Raw genomic sequence first — 18,105 nt, 5'->3', positions numbered from 1 at the left:
ATGTTTATTTTAAATTTGCCACTAGAACAAGCAAAGGTCCAGCTGTTAGTATTAGGTTAAACCTCGGGGGGGTTAAAAGTTACCGTTACTAAGCTGCTAAAACTGTCTGTCATATTGCTGACAGAATCATATTTCTTTTTGTCAAAAGTTGTCTGCGAGCTGTACGCTGCACTGCCGCTAACTCCACTTGTTGATTCCTGTTATCTAACTGAAGAAAGGCTGCTACATTTCCTGCTGGTTTAAATAAATCAGAAAGTTCACTGGAAATATGTGTAGTAACACAAAAAAGTGATTTCTTTGATACTAGAGACACACATCTCAGCCCTCTTATGAAGGCTACACTGTTTCCAGTTATCGTGCGGGGCTGGGGGGGGGGGGGTTGCTCAGCACAGTCCTGGCCGGAGATGAATAATTACCTAGCCTAGCTAATGCTAACTTGTTAAACTCAGTGTTTACTACACATAAACTTCCAATTCATAGGTCAGAAAAGACATCACACTCTGAGCAATACGCATGTTATTACTAAACTATTATTTGTCAGACTTAAACTAATCAACTTTCAATTCATTTCATTATTTTGGTGTAGGGAAGATCTGGAACTGTGGCGTATTAGCCTGGTGTTCTCTATTTTCGGCTCCATGAGATTTTTAACCTTGATAATCCAAATATCTAGAGCTGAAAATTATATAAAAAGAACTTTTTTTTGAGAAGTTGGACACAAGTTGAACATTCATTTAAAAGTGAATGTCAACCTTCATACTGTGAGCTTGTTAACTCTGTCTGTATGGTTTAAAATAATTCTAATAATAGAGTAGATAAAGTGCTGGACTGCCCAGAGATTTCGCCTACCATTTGTAGCCCTCCCCCCTCCCCCACTTGTTGTTGGGCACCGTCTGTCAACAGGCTGAAGAAAGTTTAAAAAAAATGTCTGCTGAAAGTATTTCAGGTCATAAAAACAAATCAATCATTTATCTCTCCTTTTAAGGTGACAATGTTGGATGCATGTTTCCAACAAGCTACGCACAGAAGGACTGAAGCTACAAGTTATTGAATCTCACAAAATGGTTGGTCATCTAGCTAACGTTAGTTTGTTAGACACAGAGTGTTTACTTAAAAAAGGTAGAGTGACCGAGCACAGATAAGTAATAAACATTAAGCATATTTAGCAAAAATTATTACTAAATTGGTCAGGTTTTTCTTTTCTTTCCTTGGCTCTGTTGTTTCAGCTGAACATTGTCTTTAGATTGAATCTAATTAATTTAAACTTAGAACTTTGCAAAAAGAAAATATAGATCTTATGAGTAGTATGATAGTGAGCCTGAGTGTAGTATATTTATGTTCCATTTAATTCAAAAGTAAAAGCTCAGTAACTAAGGATAATGTGATTGTAGTGTTAATAATAAATGATAAAGAGATTGGTGTTATTTTAGCAGTTGTTCTTTCTGATATTTAGTTTCAAACAAAACCAATTAGATCATGTTTTACATTTTGATTTTCATTTTTTCAGGGTATAAAATAATATTTTTCTTTATGGTTATCATAACATTCGATTGCTAAGGAAGTTCCTGTCTACTTTAGACTCACTATTCTTTATAATATTCTTTTCTACATATTTAAATACTGAAAGAACAAATATATGAAGGATTTGATCTCAAGATATTTTAATTAAATGAAAACAAATGTAAACATTTAAAAATACATCACAACTGTTAATTTAATATCATAACACAAAATCTTGTCATCACTTGATATCTATCAAAGTTTTTTCATCAGAATTCAATTACATTATTAAGTCGAAAATCAATACATTTTATCTTTGTTTAATCAGTATGATAAGAAAGCCTGTAAAAGTCCAAATTATATAATGATGTGTAAAAAGTGTTTTATAAATGCGCACACACAAAAATAATATCTATTTTTCAGTTCATTTTCCACTAAATAACAGCATGGCTTTGTGGATTTTAAATCAAATTTTGAAGAATATGTCATTTGAACCTAGACATAAGAGATAACAAACACTGTCTCTAAATTTACATCTCAGAATCATCCCACAGTTAATGTCAAAAATGTAACAAGGGAGATGGACTTTTTGACTTATTTATTTTTACACTTTGGAGCAGCTTTGCTTTTAGCAGTCTCCTGGAACACGTCCACTTCGTTAGATACTGCAGCACACGACTTTCTTTTCAGGGATGAGTAACCTCTGAATTTCATTACTCCACGGCGGACTTCTACTGCTGTGCTTTAAAGGTCATTTCTTTGAAATGTAGAGGAGCGTTAGGGAAACCATGAAAGAAACAAATCATAGCTTGCAACATTTTTTGCCTGATTGAAAACTGTATCCTGAAAAGGCTAACTTGTGTTCCAGTTCCAGAGACCGAGTCGTTTATATTTAGAATTTCTTTTTTTTTTTTTTTCCAGCCGGAAAGGGAGATATGAAAGGCTAAACTCGAAAGGTACGTTTTTGAGGCAAACGTGTAGGCTGCATCTATTTTACAGGAAGCAGATTCAGGTGCCAGTATTGCATATTTGCTCAATACAACTGCTTCAAATAACAGAAGATTTCAAATTCTGATGTGTTTCAAAAAGCCTCATTTGAATTCATGTTCAACTCTGAAGCAAAGTGCCGCCAGCATCCAATGAGAGCAGTGTTATTCAGCATTTTTCCGGAGAGCCAAAAGGATTCCCTGTCCTGTCTCCCTGTTAGGAATGTGTTCCGGTTCCTGCCGAACCGGGAGAAGATCCGCCGGTCTCCATGTGTGCCGGCGTTCCCGCTCTCCCTCTGGTGAATCTGCGTGAGGGAGTGTATTTAAATGGGCCACTGCATCTCGACTTAGATCCACCGTGAGTGCAACGTTAACACATCAAGCATGATTAATCTCCCACTCTCATCTACAATCAATCAAACACACTTGTAAATGTACACACACACACATGTGCACCCACTCAGAGGCAGAAAAATCACAGAAATCAGCTGCTTTCCCCCCTTAGCTGCCATCTATCTCCTGTTGGACAGAAGCAAATCTGTCTCGATGTTAATATTTACATAAATCATGCTTAGCCCTTCTGGACACCATGCTGATGATAGGTGTTTCTGGGAAATCAGCCTGGGTGAAAAATCTTCTACATAGGGGGAAGTGTCATTGAGCAGCTAATAATGACCCATGTCAACGTCATCAATCTATGGTGGGTCTGTGTGAGGACGGAAGGCGATGGCGACGTGCCGAGACAATCTATTGCTAAAACATTCTTCATTTGAAAGACCTGTGAAGCCACAGACTCACATGGACAGATGAAAGCGGAGCAGGATTCCTGAAACAGAATGTTCTAGATATTTGATGTTGGAACTTCCTCCACAGTAACAATGATCTGTTTGGTCTCGCTTGGCTTTGAAGCCCAAGGACAGAAGTCCATGGGTGCCTGAGCTTTTTTTTTTTTTCTCCTGTTCTGTCAGGAGCACTGAAACAATAAATACCCCTCCTCATGAAACGGCATGTGTGGGAGCACATAATGCGTTTCTGTAAGAATCACCGTGACAGAACACAGAACACGGTCTAAACAGAACCGTACCGGCTCCATGCAACCAGCACCACTCTTCCTGGGACTGGTGTTAACTTGGTTTGTACGCTTTATGGAAACTGTATATTTGGAACATCTATGTCAAAAGTTGAATACTGCTCCAAAATAAAATTTCAAGATTTTTTCAAGATTTATGTTTTTTTTGTTTGTTTGTTTGTTTGTTTTGGTTTTATCATGAAGAACTGACTACTATAGAGGTGTTCTTCAGATCATGACACAACACAATGCTGCCAAACTCATCACTGTGGTAAAGCTAAATTTTATTTGTTTTTATCTGGAATAATTAAATCAGTTGTATTAAAATATCTAACATTTATCACTGTATTAAAACTCTGTTAATCTATATAGAGATGAAAATATCTCAGTAACTCTAAAAACAAAACTATTACTTAGTTGTGTGATGTAAATCAAAGCAACATTTAAAATTAATCAACATAAAGATATTATTTCACAGAAATTAAAATGTACGTATATGGTCTAGGTCTTGGAATAAGAATGAAGCCTAAAATTCAAATCTTCCAGGCATCCAAACTTAAGCTTCTAGGTCACTAAACTCTACAGCAGGTGAGGACGTCAAGTCCAAGCAAAGGCTACCAAACTGGCTCGATGGAGCAGCAGTGTGCAGAAAGTCAGTGAGTTCTGCTTGAATTACAACAGCATAAAATGTATCAAACAGGACATCTGCAGTGACGATATATTGTACAGCTTAAGGTGTTCTGAGCAGAGCTGCATTGTGTCCGTGTTGATAACAGCTGGATGGATTCTAATTTACCTTAAAGACCAAACTTAACTCAGTGGCTCCTAGAGCTCATGGAAAGCTGCGTAAAGACACTATCATTGTACAGGCCCAGTTTCCACACATTTTTCCATTCAAGATTCCAAACCTTTTCCAACTCAGATTTCTAGATTTTTGTATTTTTCATTACTATTATTTGTATTTGGTTTTGTAGATTTGAATACAAAACATTTGGCTTGAAAATGTTCAAACGGTTGTTAGCTTTGATGGCTCTGAATTTGGCACAACTTCTGCATTACAGCACCGTTTATGATCGTTTCTCATGAATTCTGTTCAACCGGTTAGAAACAACAAAATTTATTTTAAATACTCTGGCACTTTTCTGGCATCTTAAATCAAAATTACCGTAAGATCATGAGGAAACTAGAGGTCAAAAATTGTGACATTTGTAATTTGTCTTGAAGAACCCACAGATAAAATATACTCACTTCAAAATTTGACAACCAAAATAAATGAAGTTACACAGCGCCACATGAAAGCTGAACAATCATATTTGTCTATAAATCCAGATTTCTTGTTTAAAAAATGTAACAATTGATAAAGTATAGAATTTATAAAAACATGATTCATTATTATTTTTACCTTATTCAAATTCAATTCTTTTTCAGACTTCTCAAGCCCCAACCTTCACCTTTGTCGGAGGGAGCAGAGTAAGGGCCCAGATGAGGGCGACAGAAAGATGCAGTAGATTTCATGGAGACATGGAGTACACTTAATTGGTGAGCGTGACAAGTGTGCTGAGCCTGTCATCTCCAATCATTAGGCCTGTCGGAGAACCATCAGACGCTCGGCTAATTAGGAGAACGCTAATAAAGCTGGCAAAACAACTTCTCTGTTTAGCTGGCTGGACGCGCTGCGACACCTGGGCAGGAAGTGTGTGTGTGTGTGTGTGTGCGCGTGTGTGTGTGGTGGTGAGGAGGTCCAGCACACCACATGTGGCCAAATCTAAAAATCCGAACAGCTCTCACATGAACGAGCAGGACAGTGAAAAATCTAAACAAACAAGAAAAAAAAAAATCCTAATCAAGACCTATCATTTGCATTCCTTTTCTAACTGTTGCCATTACTGAAGCGCAATCAGTTTGTCATCACTTCTTTGTGCGGCACAAGCTTACAGCTTGCAGCTGGGGTGAGGGAGAGGAGAGAGAGAAAAAGAAAGAGAGAGAGAAAAAGAAAGAGAGAGAGAGAGATGAGGAGTAGAGAAGAAAGGAAGGCTTGGAATGAAACTCCTCCTTTTGCCTCATGTTTCCCTTATTTCCCTTAAAGAAATCCTCTCATTTTCTGCCACTACACTGCAGCACTCCTGCTGCACATCCATCCATCCATCCATCCATCCATCCATCCATCTATCCATCCATCCATCCATCCATCCTTTCAGTCATTTCTTCATCCACACCCACTGTGTCCATTAGGACTAAAACATTTTGATCAAGCAAGTCTCCAGACTGACAATACATAAAACTCCCTCAGTGTGTGTGTCCGCGCGCGCGCGCGTGTGTGTGTGTGTGTGTCTCCGTGCCAATGTCTGATTGACCATTAGGGCCGTTGATGAATGTGGCTGTCAGAGGGCAGACAATTAAATCAAATATGAAACAAAGTCTCTGTGACGGCTCCTCTGATGGAGCAAAAGCAGTCCTGCTCTTTCCACTGACGCTAATAGTTGGGTTTTAGTAGCAGTCTGAGTGCTCATCAGCGTGTAGCGGCCTACATAGCACAGGACTGTGGGACACACATAAAGTAGAGAAAAATACAACAAAATAATAATAAAAAAAAGATGTGCTGAATTGGAAGCAACTGACTGGACCCGAGAAGGCCCCGTTTGTCCTGCCGGGGGGAGTTCACCAAGGGACAGGGAGGAGCGAAGGCTGATTTATTAACACTTATTGGGCAGGAATAGATCAAAGGCACAGACAGATGACAGGCGATCAATCAGACATCAAGGCAAAGGTGGCAATTGGTCCATTAAAGGCCTCCACCTCCCCCCAACCTCCACCCTGTTTACTCTCCCACCCCTCAGGGCGGGAAATAATCTTTACTGGATTAAAAAAAAAAAAAAGTACTTTCTCGGAAGCGAAAGAGAGAAACACGAAGATCCTGAAATATCAGTGTGATTTTGGATTAAATTAGCAATAAAGAAAATAAAATAAGGTAAAATATTTCTAAAGGATTTTATGACCTTAAAATATAGTAAAAGATTTCTGTTTAAAAGAAAGAATAAAAAAGTTAATTTTCATTGAAAGAAAGCAAAGAAATAGATACAATTTGGAACAATAACTATCTTCTTAAAAGAAATCCAAGGATCAAAGAAGTGTGTTTAGGTTGAGCCGAGGGATCCAGCAAACCTCTACTGTAGATCCTTCATCACTAAGTCAATATCTACAAGCAGAAAAACCCCAAACTGTAAATGATTCCAACTTTCTGTGGGAAAAGAGAGAAAGGTGGAGGAAAAAAAAGAAAACCGCTCTGAAAAAAAAACTACCATCACACTGGGACTTTGGAAAGGACACATGCTCCCAGGTGACCTGTGACCTTTTAGGAGAAGCAGTGGGGCAGTTGCTCTATAATTAACAGTTCTCTAAACAAGCCATGATTTCTGAATGTGAAAATGGAAAAAAAAAAAACTAGCATCTGTTTGTTCAAACTGTTTCCTTAAAACATAATGAACGATATAAAAAAATAAATAAATAAAAATGTGAAGAAAAAAAAAAAAAACAACGTCCCAATGCAGCATCAGGTAACATCCGGAGCCTCACCTCGTCCAATTAACAGATTCTCACCAAAAAGACCGGAAATGCGTATTGTTTCATACTTTTTCATTTCGGCGTAGTTTTAGAAAGTCTGACCAGTGTTTCCACAAAATACTAAAAGAGAATTGTGTTGTTTTTTTTTTGTTAGTTTTTTTTTTTTTTTGCTGTTATAGAGTCTTGCTAAGCTACTCACAGTTGAAAAAATAAATAAATACATGAAAAGAAAGTGAACCCCAGAGCTGTGGAGGGGGGGGGGGGGGGGGGGGGGGTAGAAGAGGTGTGTGTGTGTGGGGGGGGGGGGGTTGTGGGGGGGGCTAATAGTTGTAAAACATGCGAAACAAAAGCCAGCACGTACCTGCGGCGCGCCGGGGCGCCTGCTGCTTCCTCCGCGGCATGTCGGCTTCTGGGGCCCGGCAGGGAAGTCGTCTCTGGCCACGATGAAACGAGGCTGCGGGGAGGTGGTGGCGTGTGTGCGTGTGTGTGTGTTGGGGGGGTGTGGGTCGGGGGGTTATCCGAGGGAGCTTTGATCCAGTTTCTCCCCCCGCTTGGCTGCGCTCTCACGGCTCCCACATAGATCGAGGTGGGAGTGTGTCTGAAGGTAGAGGAACAGGCGCAGTTTTCGAGAAATAAAGAAGAAAAAAAAAAAAAAAAAAAACAGGATGAGGAAAGAGCGCCCCAGCAGCGGCAGCAGGAGCTCCGCGTGGCGGTCGCTCGGTCGCGCTGCCTTCCCCCCGCCGCCGCCTCGCTCTGCTCCGGCTCCGGCTCCGATGGACCTGACGGAGCGGCGGATCCTCCGGCGGTAGGAAGAGGGGAAAACGGCGCTTTGTGTCTCCCTGCGATCCTCCGGGTTTACTCTGTGTCGGAGGCGGCAACAGGCGAGCTGGAGGGGATAAAAAAACAACAGATGATTGCGTCAGTCAAGAGTCCGCAAACAAGAGAAGCTCCACACATCAAGCGCTGACACAACTGAAACCCTGCGCCGCTCCGCCGCTGATAGGCAGTTCTCCGTCTCTCACTCCCCTCTGCCTCCACCTAGTAGGCTCTACCCCTCTCACTCTCTTTCTGACATCTCCTGTCTTATTCTAGCCTCCGATTTATCCCTGAAGCCCCCCGGCCCCCTCCCTTCCTCGGACATGCACACCGGACACAATAATACAGTTTTATTCACCAAAAACACACCGACGGCTGAGCAGCCTGAGCCGGGATTCTGTTGAAGAAGACATTTTTAATCTCATTGGGGAAATAAAGGTTAAATAAATCTTTTTATTTTCTTTTTTTTTTTAAAAAAAGAAAAGATAACGGAGATCCACACTTACTTCACAGGTTGATCCTCTGATTCACCGTCCATAGGTTTTCTCAGGTACAGTCAGAGTCAACAGCTGGAACATGCCTGAGAGCAGCTCGTACACATCCATTCATTCAGAAAAAATAATAATAAAAGGAGCCACGTGAAGCTTTTTTTTTTTTTTTTTTCCTGTTTCAGAGGACAGAGGAGGTGGCGGTGGAGGCAGCTCCGCGATTTTGTCCGAAAGCGCTTTGAAACATCTGCCGAGGGGCAAGTCATTCAGTCAGCATGGGCGCGCGCGCCCTTCACAACAACGTGTGTCTGTGTGTGCGCGTGCGCGAGTGCGCGAATCGATGAGATACGCGCTTGATTGGGTCTCCCTTGTTTGTAATAATGTACATGAGGAGGAGGAGGCGGCGGAGGAGGACCAGCCTGCTTCCAGGCAGCGCACGGATCAGCCGAGCGCCGGCGCCGCGCTGTCAGGCACTTCCCCGGCTGCCGGTGATGATTTCCTTTCCTTTTCTTTCTTTTCTTTAATTTTCTCTCCGTCTCTGCTTTTTTTTCCCCTTCTTCTTCCTCTACGTAGAGATGAGCTGTTTAGGTCAGAATCAGACGCGTCTCCCGCAGCGGCGCGCTGAGCTCTCAAAAGGCGCAAAACCTTTTCCGACTTAAGTGGAACTTAGTAAACTTACTTCCTTTTTCATTTGTCATTATAGATATTTACAAAAAAGTTCAAAACTTTTGTCAGTTCAGTTTTATACAGTTGAGTGCTTTTTTATTTTCTTATTGAGGAAGTTTTTTTTGTTTTGTTTTGTTTTTGGAGTGAGGCAGAAATCTTCTCCTGTGTTTTTAGGCGGCGGTCTCCGGATCAGTGGATGTAAGGTTTTTGTGGAGAAAACAGAAGATCAAGGAAGGTAAGGGTGAGTTGCCAGAGGCTGTCTCTCCCCCCCTCCTCACTCCTTCACTCTTTTTTGGCCCTCACCCTCTTCTCTTCCCGTCTTCCTCTGAGTCAGATGTGCTGCTGCACCTTCTCACTTTTTGGTCAATAGAAGGAAAGAAAAGAAAAAGCGCTTTTCGTAAAATCCTCCAATTTGCGCGCATCAAACCGAAGCAGTCCCTCCGCTGCGATCGTCAGCCTCCGTCCGCAGAACGACGTTGTTTCCGCTCGCGATCTCTCCGCGACTGTGCGCGCCGCTCCGCCGCCGCCTGCCGTTAGATCCGCCCAAGCATCTGTCCGTCTTTCCATTGGTGCATCCATCAGTGTCACACACACAGAGAGAGAGGGAAACACACACACACACGCACGCACACCCCCACACGCACACACACAAGGTACTAAAGTACCCCTCCCAGAGGATAACGTGCCATTCATGAACACCTCGCACGCGCTCTCATCCGCTCCTTCAGCCCGAGTCCGCTTTGTGTTTATGATGTTAGATGATCGTTTGAATCATTTTGCACAACTAAAAGCAGGATGAAAACAACAAACGACGAGGCATCATTAATAATTGATTAAAGTTATTTCAATAATGTCAAAATAAGAGGAAGGAATGACCAAAAATAAATGGTGTTCAGGCGCATAGAACGTTCTCTTTTTCATCATCAACTATCCTCCCAAAATTGTCTTGCTGCGCTTTAAAAGAATTAAAATGATTCAAAAATGAACAAGATTTATTCCCAGTTACTAAATACAAAAAAAGTAGTTGTGAAATATTTGTTCAACTCCCCAAAACGGTGAAAGAGTGAAAGAATATGTCAAGCAGTCATTTTAAAACATGTTGTTTTGTTTATTTGATCTTTTTATGTGAGACGTTTGGAGAGATTTATTTTAATTGCCTGAGTGTGTTTTGCTTGTTGGGAACGTGAAGAGCTGACCCCAGAGGAGGACAGGGTTGGGGCGGGAGGCTGCAGGAACATCCCAAATAATCTCCTCGCATTTCTTGACAGTGGAATTGTTAGAATCGACTCCATATTTGGGGTTTCTCTCCACAGGTCGCCAAAAAAAGTAAATAAAAATAAAGAAGAAGAAAAATAAAAACTTATTGTCAAAACCAGTATGCTAGAACTCCTGAAGCCACAGCGGTGTAGAGGAAATGTAAAGATGCTTCGCTCAAGTCAAACTTTTTGTTGAACAGCGGTAGAAAATGCGTCTAAATCCGTCTTTCCTCGAAAACAACGTTAAATTGTGTCTGAAATGTTCTCTTGGTCAACTTTGGACAGGAAAAATCAGCTTAGAAGTCATGTTCAACATATTTGTGAGGGGAAAAATTAAGAAAAGTCAAATAGTCATAAAAAGGCGTTTTGGCAGTTGAGGTATTTGGAGAAGTTCTCCTTAACTGTCTGTTCGTTCTCGCTTCAGTTATTTTGATTATATTAGAAATAAGGATATAAAAATATATATTTAAACTTAAGCTATTAAGGCAGCAGTTTGTGTGAGTCGTGGGGACGTTACCTGGAAATGGGCCTACTTAAAGCACGCAGTTGACCTGTGTAGCCCAACAAACGCCGTAAGGATGTATTCCACAGAGGAAAGGCAACTGGACCGCCTCATAAAAAAAACTTCCCGAACAGACTCTGATGTCTTGCGCGCGCCCGGATCCAACGTGAACTCTTCAGCTGTGATTCCAGCCCTTATTGCAACTTTTCCTCCATCAGTCATCCTCAGTATCACCGTCCTGACCGGGATTACCTTTATTGCTGCCAAATAAGCTGAATTGTACTATTCCTCCCCTCCCGCTCCTCCTATTCGAGGTGAAACTATTTCAAAGAAGCCCAGCCCTAGGAGTTTCACTGCAGGATTTGGTGCTGCTTTCTTTCTCTCCCCCTCTCTCTTTTATTTTATGGTTATTTGTAATAAATGCGAGCAGCACAAACTGTAACCATTTAACGGGTGTCTGCTTGTTATGCGCTCTGAGGAAACTCCTGCGCCGCAGAGCGAGTAATAATTCCAGGAGGCCTGTGCGTAAAGTGTCGCTGTGAATCTCCAATGTCCTCCAAGAAACTCTTGATTTTAAAAAAAATATTATTATTTATATTTTTAATCTAATATTCTCTGAACGTCGCTAAGTGAGCAGATTTTCCTCACGGCACGTGCTGCAAAACAAGCCTGCAAAAAGATCAAGACAGAAAGAGACATATGTATGCGCGCGAGCGCGTGTTTGAGCCACGGAATGAGCGCGCATGTAATTCACTTCATCACTGATTCCATCCGCAACTAACGAACAAAACGGAGCTTCAAGCGCGCAAACTTTTAGTGCCCCCCCTCTCTCGCCCCCTAACCGAAACCTCAGCGGTGTTTGCACTCACTCACTCGCCCTGGTGTGTGTGCGTGTGTGTTAAGAGGAGGCTGCAGGGAAAGATTCGGAAGCCCACGGATTCCTGTCTCACGCGCAGTAGGTGCCCCAAATGGCTCTCCACGGAAGCACGTCGAGACAGAGCGTGAAAAATGCCCGATGCGCGCAGATGTGGTTCTAAGGTGTCTATGTGTCAATGTCGCCGCAGTTTTATTTTATAAAACACAATATTTGAATTTTCCAAAACTTTTGTTTTTCTTCTTTTTTTCATCGTTCTTTCCACATCATAACGCAACAAAACAATCTCCTAGACGCGGAGAGGCGACAGAAATAGAAACCCAAAAATCTGTTCAGGAAACAGAACAGGAGAAGAGTGGTTTGGAATCGACTTTGGATTTGGCAACGTTTTATTTCAGCAGGGTTTATGTTTTTATTTGATCAGAAACTTTCATTTTCACGTATTTACAGTAAAAGTAAAGATTTATTTACATGAAAGACCTTAAGGTCAGAATTTCTCCAGAATCCCCCTAACTCTTTTATTTGTGTGGACGGGACCCTCCTTTCAGAAGCTTGTAAATCTACCTAAATGTATTTAAAATGCTTTTAGATTTTTTATTATAATGTGTTGCCCATATTATAGCAGAAAGCTTGTTACATTTTATACAGCTGCTCCAAAACAGCAGATTTACTGATTTGACTTTCAGACAGTTGAAAGATACAGATCAACTGCAAATGTACTTAAATATGTCAGACTTTTATATATCATGTGCATAGATTTTTTTAAATAGAATAATGCATTATTCTTGTCACTTTTTAAATAATTACTCTCTTAGTTTTGCTTGTTAAGAAGAACTGAAAAAATATCAAACAAAAGGGAATGAATTTGGAATCAAACTTTGTATTCCAGTGGCTGTTTTGATAAACCACTTCAACTGAGAAATATTTTTTCAGTACTTGACTAAAAGTATGACATTGGAACAGTTTAAACTAGACTTTTGAGCTGTTTCTCTGCCATTCAAACATATCAAATGAGAGAAGACTGAAACATGTGAGAGAGATTAAACGCCTTCAGTTCCAGGTTTGGCCTTTAGAAGTTCTACGCAGCCTTTTCCTTTATTCCAATTTCTACTCTGTAGAAACACTTAAAAACTTGGTACCTTCCAGAGCAACTATTTGAATTAAAACGTTGAAAGAAGGGAGGAGAACAAATAAAAAATAAGCTGCCGTTTTGGGGTCTGACTCTCCTCAAATAACCTCAAAAGTTACAGACTTGCAGCAAAAAGCAGACGATGAGAGGGAGAAGAGATCCGGTGCGCCTCCCTTTCTCTCTCTCTCTCTCTCTCTCTCTCTCCTTCCTCCCTCTGCAGCGGAGCAAGCAGGGTTGAGAGGGCAAGTGCTGACCAGCCCTCTTTCTCCCTCTGTCTGCTCTTAGTAGGTCACGACACACACACACTCACACACACACACACCTTTCCTTGTGGTCAGTGTTGCCACCAGGGAGAGGGGTAATTTAAGCCCTCCTTGATGCAGCCTATTCATCACTGTCCTGTGATCCGGCCTTCAAAATTAAGGTCTGATCTACAAAGTTGGACTGAAATGAGATAAAAATTGGCAGAGGTCACCAAGGCAAAACAGCAGCCACCAGGGAGAACAGAAGGAAGTTTATGTAAATGCTCCATTTTATTTGTTTCGCACAGTATTGGGGATCATGTTTAATTTCAGAAGAAAGAAAGTTGAATTAGTTGAGCAAACTGTAACCTGAAAATGTTCCTTAGCTATTCTATTCTGATTTTGCTTTATAGATATGTGTGATTGCTAAAACTGAGCAGAGCTGGCCCAAGTTTGAGCGGGATCTGAAGCGCAAACTGACTGTCAGTTAAGCTCATAATAAATGTTTGGGGTTTTTTAAAGCATTTTACAATCACAGTAGAAAGGTGGTGCACAATTTATTTTTAGCTGCTGAGCATTCATGTATTTTCCATACTAAGAAAACCACAAAAACAGTTTTTTTTCTGAGTGTTTTCACAAATAGAATAAAAGTTCAATGAATCTCAATTTATGTTTTAAGAATCTTTGTAAAGCACAGATTACATCCAGATGGGTATTACCAGTCCAGACTCGTTAAAAAACAGAGACAGGTCTTTAATTTAGCAGCAAAGCATTAGCTCAGATTAGGTATCAGGCACTAGCTTCAGCATCAGTAGCTGCCGGAGGTGTCCAGCAATATTTTCTTCCAGAGTGCAAAGCACTGAGGAGCCCACTCCCTAATGAACCACACATGCAAATAAGCAAGAGGAAACTGGTTCATAGTTCATAGTGCATGGAGCTTCTGTAGTTTGTTTTGTTTTTGGCATCAAATAGATAGAGCGTATTACATCAAGGGGACATGAGCATCAAATAGAAAGCAGTATGACATAGCAGTGGCGCCAGAGAGGGCACTGACCCTATATATACATATATATATATATATATATATATATATATATATATATATATATATATATATATATATATATATAATAGACCACTTAAATGTATCAGTTTCTCTGATTTTACTCTTTATAGGTATATGTTTGAGTAAAATGAACATTGTTATTTTATGAACTACTGACAAGATGTCTCTGAAATTCCAAGCAAACATTTAGCATTTATTTGCAGAAAATGAGAGATGGTCAAAATAATGAAAAACATGCAGTGCTTCTAGACCTCAAATAATATAAAGAAAACAAGTTGATATTCATTTAGAAATGACAATACTAATGTTTTTACTCAGGAATAGTTCAGTAATCAATATTTGGTGGAATAACCATGAGGATTTCAGTGGAGTTCAGTGCAGTGGGCTCTTCATTTTGTCGTGTCCTGGGCAGCATTAGAGAGGCAAGTGCAAGTAATAGATGAAAAGCAAGAACATATAGCTTATCCAACAAGTTTTCTATTGCTTTAATGCATGTTCAGTCAATAGGGAGGAGAAAATGGGGACCAGTTTCCTTGCTTTGTCTTGTACTGCACTGCATTTGATCTCAGACCGCAGTCTCAGATGAGTTCCTGCAGTTTGATTGGTTGGGTGGACGACCGAAGTTGAGGGCTCAGCCCGGATGTGATTTGTGCAGGAACCACCAAACTGCTGTTTCCCATAAAGCCATTAAATTTGTCTTTTGTGTTTTTTACTTAATGCTGCCTTTGTTTACATGTAAAGTAAATTTGAAATTAGAAATAATTTTATATCTGTGAATATGCGCAAAGACAAAACATGTTAAAAATTGGACACATTCTAGATAAAGAAAAGTAAGGAAAAGAGAAGTTTTCAGATCTATATTTTTTCCATGTCCTTTCTTAGCGGCCTTAAGTAGGATCAAATGCACTCAGACATAGTGGTTTATAACTTATGACGTTATTCCATGAGGCCGTGACACACCAACACCAATACCAGACACGGAGCATGTGAAAGTGTCTCATATTTAACCTGATTTTACAGTCGGATGCTCCAGATCCAAACAAAAGAGATGCGTGTTTCAGACATCCTGCAGCACATAATCAGTTCAAGCTTGCTCTCTGCGCCCAGAGCATCTGCACCACCAAGAACAGAGAATTAGCATTCAGTAAAATACAAACTGGGCCTCTTTCGACTGTAAAAAAAAAGAAAAAGGGATTTCTGAGGGCAACAAAGAAATAAGCAAACACCGACGGTATCGCAAACGTTGCTCTGCAAGCTTCCAAGCTGTAAAACAACATAAAACCACAAACTACAAAGTAAATTTGCAGACAGATCTTTTAAGCAGTGGAGACTTTTTTTTTAGATCTCACGTCTGATGAGCAGTCTGATGAGCTGCCCTGTTTACCGGCGTACAGTATGACGGCACACTGCTGGGTGACTCACTGCTTCCTCCTTGCAGCAAGTGTGTATGCGTGCGAGCTCATGTGTGTGTGCTTTTTTATGTGAATGTGTGTGTGAGGAAGCCACGCTGACAGCTGCAGCTCATTACAGGCACTATTACTGATGGGGACTGCTGGGGGAAATTCCTTCTTCCACAGAGCAAAGCAGCCTGTTTACCACACATACACACACGCACACCCCTACACACCCCAACACACAGACCCAACGTGGAGCTGCAACATCTGTACCTGAAACTAAAATGATTCAGTTAAAAAAAAAGAATGAAAAAAATGAGGGAAAACGGAAGCTTCTGTAATGAGGAGGGGAAACGCATTACGTCTGTAAAGTCGCCCGGCGACTTCCTTTAGATTCAACATCCAGAACACATACATCCTAGAGGTGTGTGTGTGTGTGTGTGTGTGTGGTCTTGTATTTGATACATCATAAGCCCAATATGTCCAACAAATACCATCTTGTGGGGACCGACTGCTTCGTCTGGGGCCCGAAGCGCCAGAAGAAGAAGTTCTGTTTTTGGGTTTGGGGTTAGATTTAGAACTAAAGTATGAATGAAGCTTAGATTAGGCTTAGCCATACACTGGTAATGGTTAGGTTTAGGGTTAGGGTTTGAGTTGGGCTCTAGAAATTAATGAAAAACAAATGGAAGTCAGTGCAAAGTCCTTGTGAAGATAGAAAGACGCGTGTGTGTGTGTGTAAAAATACACACCCTTTCACAGCCAGAGGGGGAGCACTTTTAAGGGCAGATGAGATCACTGGAGTGCCCTAAGCTTTGCCGTCCTGGCACATACACCCCCACATGCACACGCACACACACCCATTCAGGCACAAAGTATACAGTGTCCAGTGACGTTAAGGAGAGGGCTTAAAGCCAGACGCACATGTGCTAGAGTCATTAGAGAAGACTTCATAGCTACACTTCAGGCCACTACACTCCATTACTGCACTTCATTGGTTACACTATCGGAAAACAGTGGTAAAGTCAAGTTCAGAGACCACCAGAACTACTGACACACACACATGCACCCCCACATGCACCCCCCCCCCCCGCCCCCCCACACACACATATCTATATATATATATATATATATATATATATATATATATATATATAATTTCCCTAGATTTATGAGAGAAATTAAATAATTATTTTGGACTAGAGAAAGCCCGATGAAAACAAACAGCAGCAACAATAATAACATATCTAACAAACTGTTGACAATTATCACCAAATACATCACAACCTGTAAAGATATAGACCTCACAGGTAACGTGGATTTCTCATCAGAAATAAAACAGTGAGAAAAAAGGTTCATTTGAAGAAATTAAAATACCGTGACAAAATAAAATATTAGAAAACTCATGGTGTCACACCCTAACCAGCTAATTAAGTCCTAATGGTTTCCTGAGACATGATTGCTTTTGAATTGATTGCTTTTATTTATGCCAACACATTGGCATAACCAATACTTATAACCAATCTGAGGTATATAAAATTTGTTACAAATGTCAGATGTGTTGAAATAATTTCTACATAAAAAATGCACTAGTCCCAAATAAAGACGTTATGCTTGGTATGTATCATTCTTAGTTATTGATGGACCCTAACGGTGTCTAAAATTATGCTTTAGGTCCAACCAAGAAGAACTGTTGTATTTGATTACATAATGTTCTCATTCAGGACTATATTCTAAGAATAACAGACAGAGGGAAGCCTTTGTGACCTAGCTCCTCCTCAGAGCTGCAGCTTTACGGCATTAAATTATGAAGTCACAATGTTTAAGTCAAATTTGATACATATAACATTTTTACAAAACTGAAGGTAACAGTTTCTAGATTGTGCTTTAAAAATGGCACTATCAGTTCAAACTTTGATAATGAATGTGCTAAGCCTGAGATTATTATTTTAACTTTACCTTCATAGTATTTAGTATAATTTAAGCATAACATATCAATTGTGTCATCGTTGAATGGATTGACTCCATATCAGGCAACAATTACGAATGCAGGTAGAAGAAGTTAATTGAACAGAGAAATTGATTCTCGAGATGATTTTTTACAGTGTGGTCTGGATCCGCGCTGTAGGTTGTTAGTGACTGCAAGTGCACACTGAACTAGTTCTTGGCAGAAGAAGGAGTCTAGGATGTTCTTACAGTTAGAGAAGATGAAGATGATCCAGGAGGGGCGGTAAATGCATCCACAGATATTGAGGTTGGCTGATTGTGGTTTGCTGTTGATTGGGTTTGTTCTGCTGTTTCTCCACTGACAGAGTTCGAACGTCGGAGGGCGGACAGGTGGTCGAGTGCTGGACGAGCCACTGGTAGGTGCTCTTTCTAAAGGAGCAACAAGGAGACATTACTGTTCCACCACTGAAAGGGAGAGTCAGCATTGCAGCAAACTCAAAGTGAATCCTACGGAGAAGAACAGTCTGGTCTGCAAGGAAGGAACATAACCAAGGCATGAGTGTGACAAATGTTTCTCTTCAAACAACTGCTGAAGAACTCGGCAGTTACCAT

The 18,105-nt window shown here is 40.7% G+C and overlaps 1 protein-coding gene and 1 long non-coding RNA gene across 2 annotated transcripts in view; one reads left to right on the top strand and one right to left on the bottom strand.

Moving 5' to 3' along the window:
* Positions 1-8,549, bottom strand: part of tshz3b (teashirt zinc finger homeobox 3b) — a 48,088-nt gene extending 39,539 nt beyond the window's left edge. Inside the window, exons 1-2 of the mRNA XM_032560558.1 lie at positions 8,439-8,549; positions 7,478-8,002 (exon numbers count right to left, since the gene is read on the bottom strand). Coding sequence (XP_032416449.1) covers positions 7,478-7,517 — 40 coding nt within the window. The 5' untranslated portion in view covers positions 7,518-8,002; positions 8,439-8,549. The remainder of the gene's footprint in view (positions 1-7,477; positions 8,003-8,438) is intronic.
* Positions 8,550-8,816: 267 nt separating this feature from the next.
* Positions 8,817-18,046, top strand: LOC116718539 (uncharacterized). The gene is made up of 3 exons (XR_004338947.1): positions 8,817-8,908; positions 9,261-9,321; positions 17,859-18,046. It is a non-coding gene; the product is annotated as an uncharacterized LOC116718539 (long non-coding RNA).
* Positions 18,047-18,105: the final 59 nt, after the last annotated feature.

Source organism: Xiphophorus hellerii, chromosome 4 (genome assembly GCF_003331165.1).
Source record: "Xiphophorus hellerii strain 12219 chromosome 4, Xiphophorus_hellerii-4.1, whole genome shotgun sequence".
Taxonomy (NCBI): Eukaryota; Metazoa; Chordata; class Actinopteri; order Cyprinodontiformes; family Poeciliidae; genus Xiphophorus; species Xiphophorus hellerii.
The sequence above is the reverse complement of the archived record's forward strand: the minus strand, read 5'-3'. Positions and strand labels throughout refer to the sequence as shown.